General features: G+C 52.2%; 1 protein-coding gene across 3 annotated transcripts in view; it reads right to left on the reverse strand.

The window, feature by feature from the left end:
* LOC122390716 (kinesin-like protein KIF13A) overlaps window positions 1–14,228 on the reverse strand; it is a 101,184-nt gene that overhangs the window by 83,895 nt on the left and 3,061 nt on the right. For all 3 annotated transcript variants that reach the window (XM_043383919.1, XM_043383920.1, XM_043383921.1), the window contains exons 3-6: window positions 13,986–14,076; window positions 6,443–6,615; window positions 1,433–1,587; window positions 981–1,094 (exon numbers count right to left, since the gene is read on the reverse strand). In XM_043383919.1, the coding sequence (XP_043239854.1) occupies window positions 981–1,094; window positions 1,433–1,587; window positions 6,443–6,615; window positions 13,986–14,076 (533 nt within the window). The remainder of the gene's footprint in view (window positions 1–980; window positions 1,095–1,432; window positions 1,588–6,442; window positions 6,616–13,985; window positions 14,077–14,228) is intronic.

Here is a 14,228-nt window from a genome sequence, read left to right on the forward strand (position 1 = left end):
TCGTTGACACTTTAGGATTGTCAGGGGCACCACAAACCTGTCAAGGGCACCTGCGTTCTAACAGGGGCACCACAGGCTCGCCAGGGGCACCACAGACCTGCCAAGTCCCAGGGACATCACAGGCCTAGCAAGGACACCACAGGCCTGTCAGGGGCATCACGGGCCGGTCAGGGACCATGGGCACCTAAGTCATGTCAGGGCCCACCGTAGGCTTGTCAGGGGGCAGGGTAGGTAGGTACCACAGTCTTTCCAGGGGCACCAGCACCAGCGGCCTAGCAGGGGCACCAGTCATCACATGACTAACCAAAAATAAGGAAAATAAAAAAAAACTGAAAATAGGGCACCACCAAAATTAAGTGGCCGAAATCCGTTGAGGTTTTAATTTTGGGAATAGGTAGGGGCACCACTTCGATTCTGATGACCCTACCCTTGGAGTTTTCCCGAATCCGCCACTGGTACTAATACATCAAATTTAAGGGGGGGCACCTTGGTATTGGTGCCCCCCTTGCAGAATTCAAGGGGGGGCACGGTGCCCCGGTGCCCCCCCCCCCGTTCCGCCGCCTATGAAAGTAATAGATCTATTTGATGAAAGCGGTTCAAATTACGATAGGAGCATGGTCACGTAAGATGAAACACACGCAACAAGATAAAAGCAGGGATGAAGCCATTGTCGGTCATCCATGATAAGCTCGCTCGATGTGACTTAGAAGAGGACACACAGTAGTGCAACCTCAAGTCTCATGACCTGTCACACATTGACCAGATTCATGCCACTTTAAAAGTCCAACAGCGGAATGAAGTTCATGATGAGGGACCCACAAATGACCCCATTGGGGGCAGCGAGCACCAGATATTAGTCTCTCGCCCACGCAGAGCACCAGATAGACAGACGTCCACAGTCCATGCACAGACCACTGACTGGACTGCCATCGACTCTAAGCCAAGAACAGACTGTTGGATTGACTGTCATTTTCACTGACCTGACCGCTGGAGACGGCCAGCACCGACAGGCCGTCCACGTACGGACCCAGCAGGTTGTGCTCGCGCACTTTGAGCGACTGCTTGCCGCCGCGGGGATCCAGCAGGTCGTGAACCTGACAAAACGGGACATCGGTCACATTCACGTTTCCATGGAATAAGCACACATATTCAGCCCGAAGACACAACGGATACCAAACATAGTAAATGGTTATTGCTTGTGGATGATAGCTTCATAATATATGGATGTTCAATTAAGACAGGGACATAAATGATGACGGTAAACCAGAAATCAATCACTGAAAATGTAGAACAATTCGAACAATACAATCAACCAGCCAAGATCCAGGCAACATTCAACAACGAAAGGTGACAGTTGCCAGGGCCGACGGACATATTACTGAAGACTTACATCCTCTTTAGAAGTGAGCCAGCGCAGCGGTAGCCCACGTACCTTTTCGTTGTAGATTTCCATGTAGCTAACCTCGACCTTGTGCGTGAGGCCCGGGTCGGAGCGGTCGGCCACGCGGTCGAACAGCGTGTCGCACAGACGGGGGATCAGTCCGCGAGAGTCGTGGCCGCCCATCATCGTGTACGACTTCCCCGAGCCTGCGGGCAGAGCGGAGGGTAGGTCAGGGCCGACGGGTCCCGCGACACGCGACACTTTTGGGTGAGAGCGGAGATCACCGCACGTCACCCGTGCATCGTCGGCCCCCGGGGCCGCCTCCCATCAGATCTCACATGCCACCGTTCGTGATCAGATGTCACGACATGCAGGCACGCGTCACCGGGCGTCACCGCACGTCATCAGCGGCGACCGCACGCCCCCGCGGGGAGGGCGCGTCACATATTGACCGACGCGTGACTGACGAGGTCGTTATTCCGACAGCGTCCGCTCCGTCCGACGGGCCGGGGCTGCTCGGCGGCGGCGGACCGGAGGCCACCGACCCGGCCGGCGACCAGACGCTATGGGAAAACAACGGGAGCGGTGTACACGTATGTGGGGAGAGTAGGTAGATAGAACAACGGGTGATCTTGTGGAATGCAGTCTCTCAAGAATATCATGATCGTCATAGTTTAACGATACTTCTTAGCACTAAGCAGCTAAGCTGCCGAAATCGCACCACACGTAACGGGCGGGCGCCTGCAAGCTTGTCTTCCGCATTTGACGACCAAGTGCAAGCCACTGTTCCGCACAGAAGCTTGTCTCAACACAACTATGTAGCCACGATGGTAGGTCCGGCAGGGCTCTCTGTTGTGGCGAGTGGCGACACTTATAACCAGAGTTCTTCACGAAGTTTGTCGTCTACAGGAAGTAGGAAGAATCCATACCGGCTGCAGTAGCAGTGTGGACAGCAATACACTCTGACCGCAAGACCGGCTATGGAACTTTTCCGAGGGAGTTCTGGGACCGTATTAGAGCCGGCGACAATCACGGAACATTAGTGTCGGGGCAGACTGCGGCGGGGCAGACTGCGGCGACCCCTAGGAAGAACAACTAGGGAGAACAACATTCGACAGATGGCAGCGCTAGACGAGATAATCAGGCAATACTTTAATATTAATGGGAAAGAAATCATGCCAATGTTTGCCCTCACCAAGCATGTTACCACGACAATGGAAGAATGTAGTGTAGTACCCCTCCCCGGGCCCGCCGCGGGCTGGTAGCGGCGGACGGAGCCGGTCCGACCTTTGGCCGGCCGGGTCAGGTAACCGGGACGGCCGCGCCGCGGCGCCGCGCCCGGGCCGGCCGGGAGACGGAGTCGGGTGCCCGCCGGCGAGCCGTCGGCAAGGGCGCGGGGCACATTAGTCGAGTTGAATGTTCACTGTTCAGTCTTGAGTGCGAGTGATGTGTGAATCGATATGTGAGCAGCAAAATCCAACAAGAAAACAAATCCGTGAAAGAAAGGCAACGCTGGCAAACATCACCACCATAGTCTTCCTACGCCGAACGAGTTCCACACCAACGTGCATCAGCGAGAGTAAAACTAGGATCCTAACAGACCCACCCACCGCCCCACCGTCACCCCGTTCCTTCCCAAGTCTCCTTCCCCTCCGCTCGGGGCGTCTTTCAGCTACGCAAGAAGGAATCGGCAGACGCAGACACCTGGGCGAGCGAGGAGGGGAAGTCGAGACCGTGTTTCCGCCAAAAGAGAAAACAACCAAGGTAGGTGGTAGGTAACTACACCTGCGCTATCTACATCAGCTGCCCCGCATGACACTAATACCAGTTTGCCCCCCCCCCCCCCCCACACACACACACTGGTAGAACTCCCTCGGGAGGAAGCGAGATTCTACTGGGTTTGTGATGTCACCTTCACGTACCGTCATACATCCCATGACTCAATGGTACTTGCGAGGTGTCAATCAGTATTTAAACCTGCATCATAATCGCTTTCACAATCGATCAGATGCTTATCAGTTGTTCCGTTCCACCTGCATCAAGTGAAGTGATGAGTCGACATACGATTACGACATGCCAATAAGCAAGTTGAAAGGTCGTTTGTATCGGACAACTGAATCAACGCAATGTGTCGATGCGAATGCATATAATGCATGCAATATGCATGCATGTCAATGTCAATGCAATGTCAATGCATTATAAGTATATGTGAAGAAATTCGCAAATATGAACGCACTTACAATTCGAGCAAAAACGAGGCGCGTGCAACTAAATGAAATGAGACACTAAACAGGGCATTCAGACCCGTAATGACGGCAACTTCTCGAAAATCGTATCGTTATCAGTCAACGACATCAAAGCAGCTCCATTCAGAGCCGCCCTCCCGTCAGAGGTCAAAGAGGCCAAGTGGGGCTGTCCCAATGCGCCCTTTATAGCGGTCACGGCCATAGTCGGGCAGTCACGAGCGGAGGGAGACGCCGGGGCTACCCCAGCCGGCCGCGGTCCCCGGCGCACCCGGAGAGCACCTGGAGCCCAGTGGTCGAGATCGGCGTGGCCTGGCATCGATCCGAGGTCCAGACACGATTACTAGGGGGGGGGGGGCAGGGGGCAGACGACAGACGTTGATTACTGGGGGAGAGACGTCCGAACCGTCGGCGCCGCAGCGCGTGCCCCGGTCGGGGTCAGCCTCTCTCCAACACACGTACACAGAGAGAAAAAAAAACTTCGCCGACATGCGATAATTGATAAGACCGGAGATGACAAAAGTCGGATGGCATCAGCAAAGTAAATGGGCAGCAGTACGGAACGCCCCGTCAATAAATACACCGATGCCACAGACACAAAGATAGGTATTGGTCCCAGCGCGGTCATCTGGCGCTGATGTGACGTTCGCCATCCAATGAGTGCGGCTGTGGAAATAGCCGGCGGTCAGGTGCCCCTGGACACGTGAGCGGGCGACTGCCAGCCTGTCGCCTGGCTATTTTGGGCCGCCCCCTGATAGACATCCCAAATGCACGGTCACGTGATAAGCACATACACCACATGGAGCCGGCAGCCGAGTGTAAGGCCGGTCCGGGGGTCGTCTGCGGTCATTTCACGCATTACCGGTGAAGTGTGGGTAATGACGCAGCGTAGGAAGTGCGCAGCGATAGTTCGATGACGTGGCTAGTCAGCGAGCGACCCGTACTGACAGCATACCACCAGCCGAGAGACGGGACGTATCAGTGAGCCCGATACCACCGACATAGGCGTGTTTTTGTTATCTGCAACAGGTGCCTGGCTGCAGGCGCGGTACGGGAGCACCTGCATAAAAACAGCGTCACACGGGCGGACACTGCGCAGTCCCCGCCCACCGTCACCGGCAGCAGTGGCAGACACCTATGTGGACGGTAGTAGCCTCACAATAACCACACCCACACACTTCTACTAGGGTTACCTTATACTGCTGCAGCCGGGAGGACGGAAAGAAGTCCAGCTATGTGCATAAATATACACATCGTATCCAGACACAGACTCAGACAAACTCAGCCAGACTCAGACAGACTCAGACAGACCGACCACAGCGCCGGCGACAAAAACCCCGGCCGCGACACCGCTGTCCCAGCCCGGCAGCACAGACGTCGGATCGGATCACGAGCTTTTTATGCCGCCCCCGACCTGCAGTAGCTGGGAGAGAGACAGGGCCGACCCGACCGGCATTATCGACCAGGGAGCTAGACAACCAATGGACGCTCGGAAACAATAACACCATCCTTAACAGCGACATGGGGATAAATGGGCATGTTAATGGTTATTCAAATACGGTAGATGTATGTGAGGCATTCACGCACACGGAGTGACTTGATGCATATCGTGACACGTTTTTGACGAGATATTAAGCGAGCACCCAGGGAGAAGCCAGCCGAAGTGATGCCTCAGTTATTGGCCGATCCCCGGACGAAGTTCATTTTCAGAGAGGAGGAGTTTAACTGGTTCATCGAACTTTGATAATAAGGTGCCACGTAGCACGCATACGTGAAAATTCGTGAAGACACGGAGACGAAAATGTCATCATTTCTTATACGTAAGCGTACCGAAAATGATCCTACAGCCCAGCGCCACTTCACTAACTTCTTGTCAGTGACTGCCATTCTGAGTGGTGACTAGTGAGAGTCATAGCAAGGTGCACTCGTGATTGGCTTGAGTACTAGCTCACACCCGCTACGGTTTTATAGGCCGGCATCTGCCGTAAGACGATGCCAATCCCAAGAGCCGACGGATTTCCAGTGTCACAGTTCAGTCAGTTCTATATTTCCTTTACCGGGTCGCCGGTCGTCTCCGTACGTTTTTGCAGAGGCGGTAAGTCGGTCAAACAGACGACAAAGTAGGCCACTTTGTGTAGCTGCTGAAGAAGTAACGTAGCCGCTCCGATGGTTTTCTAGCCAACAAAATGAATGCATCTCGCTCCAACTCGGGAGACAGAGAGGTGGGACGGTCGTCTTACTAAGTCGAGATAACCCAGTTTACGGATCAAAGGGAACGTGCCCTTATCTACTACAACTGCCTGCACTATCGTGTGTGTATGTGAGTGGGTGGCCCGAGTAGGCCAGGCCCACGCAGTTTCGGTGCCGCTCGCGGCCACACCTGTTGGTATCGCAAGTGACGTAGATACGGCACCGATGGCAGTCAGCCCGCGACAACCGGTACACAAGCAATCGATAAAAGGCAGAACTGCGGCCGGGCTGGTTCTCGAACAGTCGGCAGGCAGCAGCGTCCGAGGGCCGCGTCAGTAAAGGCACACTGACCGAAGCACATAGGACAATAGCTTGCCTGTATGCTACAGTGACTCATACCGTTAAACGACGTCTGAATTATACTCGCCGTCTTGAGTGTGTCACCCGGTCGATATCAGGCGACATGTGGAATGTAATGACAATTGACACGTCACTCCGTCATACATAGTACATGGCGCCAGGTCACCGGACGAATACCGCACACACACCTACCTCCAATCAGGGCAACCTTCAACCACACATCACAAACTTTAAGACTCTTTAAATCCTCCCAATTAGCTCTACTCACCGGTCTGTCCGTATGCGAAGATGCAGGCGTTGTAGCCCTCAAAGGCGTTGTCGAGGATGTCCTTTCCGAGCGAGCTGAACACGATTTCCTGGCTGGCGAACCTGGCGCTGCCCGGCTCGGACGAGTCGAAACAGTGATCAAACGCGAACGTCTTTTGGCTGCGGCGACTCGACCTGCGGCAGGGACACCGGACGGTCACAAACAGCTAACGGGTGATGGATCCGTGCAGTGAGAGCTTAATTGACACCTGTGACCCCCATAACGACGCTTATGGAACAGGCAGGACAAACGATAGCTACTACGGTCCTAGGTCGTCGATAAAAGACATTAACAAAAGTGAATGAAAAAGTAAACCGACTGTGTCCTGTGACACATCTGACATTTGCAAATGGCTGCAGAAGAAAGTACACGTAATTTTCAGCAAATGGAAACTTTTCACCCCCATTTCAGTTGACTGAATGAATAATTGCATGGACAATGGGTGGCGCATTACGCAACAAAGAGCATTACGCTTAAGCACTGAAGCAACCAGTTCACTCTAAATAGGAGCACCAGGTTCCGAGCATTGCCAGCGTAATTAACTAGCGCCAGTTTTCCGCTATCATTTCCCCATTTGGTGTCCATCTACAGAACAAGGTCATTTTCAACAAAATATGCCTTCTACAACATTCCCTGTCGCACCGTTTGCCGATCCACCTGGCTTAGCAATAAAGAATGAGGCTCCAGGCTACTGGCGAAAAAGCTACATAAGGTAGAAAGCGGCGTGTCAAAGATACATAACAAGGGCATCACCGCACGAAGGGAACAACTCCGTCATAGGACATGTCGGCCTAAACGGCACGCAAATGGCAATGTCGATGTGGCCTGTGTTACATGGCAGGCGACGGTCACTTCCATATATGGTGGCCGGTAAAAAATAAAATAAAAACAATGTGGTGCTCGAACTTCGATACAAGTAATTCAAACAATCCAGGAACACATGAAAATACCCACAAGCTATAGCACAACCCAATAGCGCAATTGGTGCCTCGACACCATGCTAAATGAGCTGAATGAATCATCCATTTGGACTTTCAAAAACTGAGCCGAGTAAAGAACGTTCTTCAAATGATTAAATCGAACATGGGCAATTCCATGACAGATCACCTAGGCATGTTCACCATGACCTCTCCGATTTCGCTCAAATTTGGCATGCAAGTTGACCTATGGGCGCTACTACGTCCCAGTGAATTTTTAGTCTCTAGGTCACAGGGGTCATGAGATATGGATCATGCAAATTTTAAGGTTTCCCGGAATATTGAAATATAAAGTATTTTTTATCTCTGCAGCGGTTCACCGTATCAAAAAAAGTTATATATGAAATAATAAGCGCACAGGCCGGTGCGTCTAGCAAAAATGTGAACGAAACCTCAGGGTCATTTTTTGACCTTGTGACCTTGTGACCTTTTCTTGACCCCGTGACCTTTCAAATTTCATGCTCTTAATAGTGGTATGTGATTTGGTTGGTATATCGGACCTGTTGACCTCAAACTGAGGTCAACAATGTGGTCATGACCTGACATGAAAATGACATCTGCCGAGAACGTCATGAATCATAGGCAATATGGGTGTCATATGAAAGCTAACTTCACGGAGAATACATTGGTGGTGTTTTTGAGTAGGTATGGGCCGGGTCAAGGTCACATTAGGTCAGTGACCTAACACAGCATTGTGTTCTTTGAAGGTGGCGTATTTTATTTGTTTGGTAAGTCCAGTGATTAGCATACAATAAAAAGGAAACAAAACGTCATAAAACGTCTTTTTTATTCAAAAAGCAGAGATAAAATGCACACATACCCATATAAACACACTCGCAAAAACACACACATTCATACACCTTGTTCGAGGAAGTTCTTTCAAACAAACCCCAGTGACACATGCGCTGTGAAGAACGAGTCTCAGAAGACTCGGACAGCTTGAAGGCTGCTATGGTATTGGAGTCGAGCAGTACAAAGCGGTGAAACGTCCTGGTACCCTTCACCATGCGGGCACTTGTGAAGCGTTCTTTCATTTTTGTCTTCGTTTCTGCTATTTGCGTTGCGGGAGCTGACGCGGGAGCTGAAGCGGCATTTCAGGCAGTGGTTATTCCCCACATTTGAAATGAATGCCCAAGACCAAAAGATACACTACTTCTCTGACGGAGCAGCGTCCCAGTACAAGAACAAATACAATTTTGCAAATATATGTCATCATGCCGAGGATTTCGGTGTTCAATGTGAGTGGATTTTTGGCCACCTCGCATGGCAAAAGCGCATGCGATGGTATTGGTAATACTGTGAGGACCACCTTACCGATAAAATGCATTTCTTCTTCGTTTCGGCAACGCAAATAGCAGGAACGAAGACGAAAATGAAAGAGAACGGTTCACAAGTGCCCGCACGGTGAAGGGTAGGTAGTAGGTACACCAGGACGTTTCACCGCTTTGTACACTCGGGGGCAGATTGATGTTCTACAACTCTTTATCCACCGGGTTCCTATGGCTCAGCATTGGCAGCAGCCGCCTGGTACCGGTAGACTGTGCCGCTTCACTTACTTGTCAAGCGGCACAGCCTACCCACACCGTATGCCACCGGTCTGGGTCGGTGGCTGGAAGGCGATGTGGGCCGCCTGTGACGTCAGCGCAGCGGTGAGGGCCGAGCCCGGAGGCATGACTCGGGTCGGCGCGGCGCGGCGGCTGGCGAGGGCTGGGGAGTGAGGTGGGGTGGGAGCACGGACATCGCGCGGCTGAGCGAGTGCAGTTAACTTTCGCATCTCAAGGCGCCAATTATTCTACCTAACAATTGTGCTAACAGTTGTTAAAATGTCCTATCCCCAAGACAGCGCCTATCTTCATACTTGCAATGCACATTACGACACACTTCAACGTGGCATTGGGACAGCCGATAGAATTTATATCACACGTGCATCGAGTTGCGGAGCTACATTGTTTTTAACAGATAACTATTAAGGCCTTGATTGAGCTCATCGGTGTCTATTATTTCGCACAGCAATCGTCCAGAGACGTGGGAACTGGGGTTTTTGGATAGCGCGGCGTCCCAACTTTAAGCAACTCTTACCTACTGTCCCTCTAATGTGTGGTCACAGCCACCAATAGCAAACCGTTCCATCTAGGAACAAATAAGTCGCGCACCTGGGACGGCTCGAACCGGGTTTCTCCAACCGGTCACCCTACGACGCTAGCGTGTATCCACTGAGCTGCCGAAACCAGCGACCACCCGCCGCGGTCAAACGCGATCAAATGTCACAATGCTGTCATTGGCGGTCAGCGGGTGAATCTCATTTTGTTTGGTGCAGACGAGGACTATTCTCGGTAGCTCAGTGGATGAACGCTCGTGTCGTGAATTGGCCGGTGGGAGAAGCCCGGTTCGAACCCCCCTGAGCGGCCGACTTTTTGGCTCCTAGTTGGAACGGTTTGCTATTGGGGGCTGCGACCACATATTAGAGCAACAGTAATAATCGCTTTAAATTGGGGCGTTGGCTGCGGCACTACTCATAACCCCCAGTTCCCACGTCTCTGGACGATTGCCGTGCGAAACAATAGACACCAATCTGCTCAATCAAGGCCTTAATACTAATATGTTATACACAATATAGCTCCGCACCTCGATGCACGAGTGACATAAGTTCTATCGGCTGTCCCATTGCCACGCTGAAGTGTGTCGTAATGTGCATTGCAAGTATGATGATAGGCGCTGTCTTGGGGATAGGACATTTTAACAACTGCTTTAGCACAATTGTTCGGTAGAATAATTGGCGCCTTGAGATGCGAAAGTTAATTAACTACACTCGCTCAGTCGCGCGATGTCCGTGCTCCCACCCCACCTCACTCCCCAGCCCTCGCCAGCCGCCGCGCCGCGCCGACCCGAGCCATGCCTCCGGGCTCGGCCCTCACCGCTGCGCTGACGTCACAGGCGGCCCACATCACCTTCCAGCCACCGACCCAGACGGGTGTCATACGGGTGGGTAGGCTGTGCCGCTTGACAAGTAAGTGAAGCGGCACAGTCTACCGGTACCAGGCGGCTGCTGCCAATGCTAAGTCATAGGAACCCGGTGGATAAAGAGTTGTAGAACATCAATCTGCCCCCGAGTGTACAGCTCGACTCCCACACCATAGCAGCCTTCAAGCTCTCCTAGTCTTCTGAGACTCGTTCTTCACACCGCGTGTGTTACTGAGGTTTGTTTGAAAGATCTTCCTCGAACAAGGTGTATGTATGTGTGTGTGTTTGTGCGAGTGTGTGTATATGGGTGAATGCATTTTATCTGTGCTTTTTGAATAAAGACAGACGGTGTTTTATGACGTTTTGTTTCCTTTTTATTGTGTGCTGATCACTGGGCTTGCCAAACAAATAAAATACGCCACCTTCAAAGAACACAATGCTGTGTTAGGTCACTGACCTAATGTGACCTTGACCCGGCCCATACCTACTCAAAAACACCACCAATGTATTCTCCGTGAAGTAAGCTTTCATATGACACCCATATTGCCTATGATTCTCGACGTTCTCGGCAGATGTCATTTTAATGTCAGGTCATGACCACATTGTTGACCTCAGTTTGAGGTCAATGGGTCCGATATACCAACCAAATCACATACCACTATTAAGAGATGGATAAGACATCTCTGATAGAAAAATCAGAATTTTTAAAATAGAACAAATTTGAAAGGTCACGGGGTCAAGAAAAGGTCACGAGGTCAAAGGGTCAAAAAATGACCCTGGGGTTTCGTTCACATTTTTGCTAGACGCACCAGCCTTTGCGCTTCTTATCTCATATATAACTTTTTTTGATCCGGTGAACCGTTGCAGAGATAAAAAATACTTTATATTTCAATGTTCCGGAAAACCTAAAAATTTGCATGACCCATATCTCATGACCCCTGTGACCTAGAGACTAAAAATTTACTGGGACGAAGTAGTGCCCATAGGTCAACTTACATGCCAAATTTGAGCAAAATCGGAGAGGTCATGGTGAACAATTGGAAAAAATTAGGTGATTTGTCGTGGAATTGCCCACTTGGCATTTGCAAGACTTCAAATTGAATGGATTAAATCGAACATGGCATTTGCAAGACTTCAAATTGAATGGCATGTCATCAGTGATAATCTGCTCACTGAGTGTCCCGTTAGGCGTTAGCCATATCGGCAGCCACGGTTTCAAATATTTGGTTTCTTTGGGTTTCCCTCGGCGTGCCGCCGTTTTTCAGGCTCGGAGTCGGCCGTTACCCATGAATCCAACTTATCGTCGGCCTGCGGCCCGGCAGCGTCACTCTACCGCCGGCCGGACAAAGGGGACACGGGCGCCTTTGTAAAATCCCCGCGGAGCCTTTCCAGCCGGTCCGTAAATCACGGGCGCCGATGATGCACACGGGGATACGAGGCAGCGTCGTCTGTGAGTCAGCACCGGCCACCAGTCCGCCGTATACGGCCAGGTAGCCCGGGTGGGAGAGAAGCGGGGGCGCCCGGAGGGAGCCGCAGCGCGCAGAGGGTGTTTGCTATGCGCTGCCGGTCCCCAGACGCCATTTGGGGTGGCCGGCGGAGGGTCACGACACTCCAGTGTGTCATGACATCACGCTGCAGACCCACGGCGACTGAGGAAAGGCGGAGACGAGCTGCCAACTGCGCCGCCTGACCTTGGACCGCCGGAGGGAGCTCAGACTCACTCCTCCCGATCTGAGCCTGGGGGCGGTTTCCGCTGCATGAATGGCGGAGTTTCAGTGCGTCTGCAGTGGCGACTCCACCCATATCTGCCAGGAGCCTCCCGACGAGATTAGCGCGCGCGATCGGAAGCAGCCGGCGGGTCTGCGCAGCGCGGGCACCTTCATCTTATCTTATCGGCGGCGACACAGGACACAGGACATAGAGCGCAGGCCGCGCCGGTATGTCGAGTCCCACGGACGACGCTATCGGGTAGGACGGACCGGCCGGCCAGCGGGCGGCAGCGCTCGTAAAATCAACCTGCACGCGACGCAGCCAATTCGACTGTCGGCGATTCCTGTTCAGTCACGCAACGCCGGACCAGCGATCGGGAGACGGCGGATACCTTTACCGGCTAACCTAACCAGCCACGAGTCAGTTTGGACAGATTAATAACAGCGTTATTGTAACGGTTTGATGCTAGCTCCGAGCCTCGTCAGCGCGTCATCGCTGGGCAGCCCCAGCGCGCTCGGCTCGGGCGGGTTTGTGGCAAGGTCGGGGCGGCGAGCCGTACCGCCGCCGTTCCCGTCGGCCGCTCCGGGAACGGTCGGTCCAAACCGCCGCCGCCGCCGGCACCGGATGGGCGGCCGGCGGACGGCTCAATCCGGGGCCGGCCCTCAGCACCTTCGGCCGCCCCGCCCCGCCCCGCCCAGACATCGAGCGGTGCAGCACGCCACCTACCACCCCGTCCTCGCCGGCGGCCGGTGTTGCCGGCCCGGCCCAGCAGACGCCTGTCCCACTGGGTCAGCACACACCCGGCGCCGCCGCCCGTGGGCGAGGTCACATTGATTGGCCAGGTGTAGTCGCGCAAGGTCTCGATGAAACATGGAAGATCACGGTATCGATGTATGACGTTCCCAGCAGCAGGCATCGAGAGCAGAGATCACGCTTATGTGAAATCAGTAGCGCCTCTGGCCCTCTACGTTGACTGGCTGCTGAATTGTCCTATCCTAGGCGACTTGCATATATGTAACTCGAGTTATGCGCATATACTCTACCGTCCCGACAGCTCACTGTTTCCACTATTGTGTCCCATTTGACAGCGAAACAAAACCGAGCAGACATAATCGCGGTAATTTGAAACCGGATCCCAGGACATCCGAAGCTGGACCGCGTTACTGGCTCACAAATTTCGCCGACGCTATTATCTAAATTATCTTCATCAAATATCTTCAGCATCCTCGTCTCTATAATGAAAGTTTTATTGCCTACTTAATTAGGGCATATGGCCGGCGAATAGGAGACCAATGCGAAATGCTTTTATACATGTCTGTCTCATCAGTATCTAAATAAAAAGATACGAGTAGAGCTTCTATTCGACTTGACAAACATGAGTCTGCATAGGTACTTTCGGTGTTGGCAGTCGTAAATTTATCTCTTTTTTTTTTGTCTATACGATCTTAACATACGATCTTAACGATATTCAGAATTCATAAAAATCCTGATAATTAATTTGTTGCATATCCCCCCCCCCCTAGATTTTCCGCAAACACGGTGTCCTCATAAGACCTGAAAAGCAAAGCATCATACCAAGGACGTCTTATTACCTTAGGAAATCCCAACGGCCACCGAGCTTTAACGATAATCCACATTCATTGTACAAGTCTGGTGGTCTTTGGCATAGCTTTAATGGCATGATGGAAAGTCCTGACAAACTTCAAAATGTTACAAGACTTGCACAAACTTAATGTCTGGGTGAAGTGGCCCAAGACAAAACAAAACCTAATAAGACGAAGACACTGTCGTAAAAGACCCGCTGCTCGGCGCCCAACAGCACTCTAAGCCGTCCGGCGGCCGCATGCGGTACTCACTGCTGAGGTTTGTCCACCGTACTCGCGGGGCTGTGCAGGATCGTTTGGTTGTCCGCCATTTCGACCACGTTCTGAGTATCGAGATCCATTTCTGAAAACGGGAAAAACGCACATCACCTCCAAGTGTTGTGTAATGACCGCACCTAAATATGATTAAATCTATATCCTAGCGAGCCTCGTGTTAGGTCATTTACAAAGCCGGCGCATCAATATCGTGGCAAAAGACTGGGCCCATATCACACG

Source organism: Amphibalanus amphitrite, unplaced genomic scaffold (genome assembly GCF_019059575.1).
Source record: "Amphibalanus amphitrite isolate SeventyFive unplaced genomic scaffold, NRLGWU_Aamphi_draft 000406F_arrow, whole genome shotgun sequence".
Classification (NCBI taxonomy): Eukaryota; Metazoa; Arthropoda; class Thecostraca; order Balanomorpha; family Balanidae; genus Amphibalanus; species Amphibalanus amphitrite.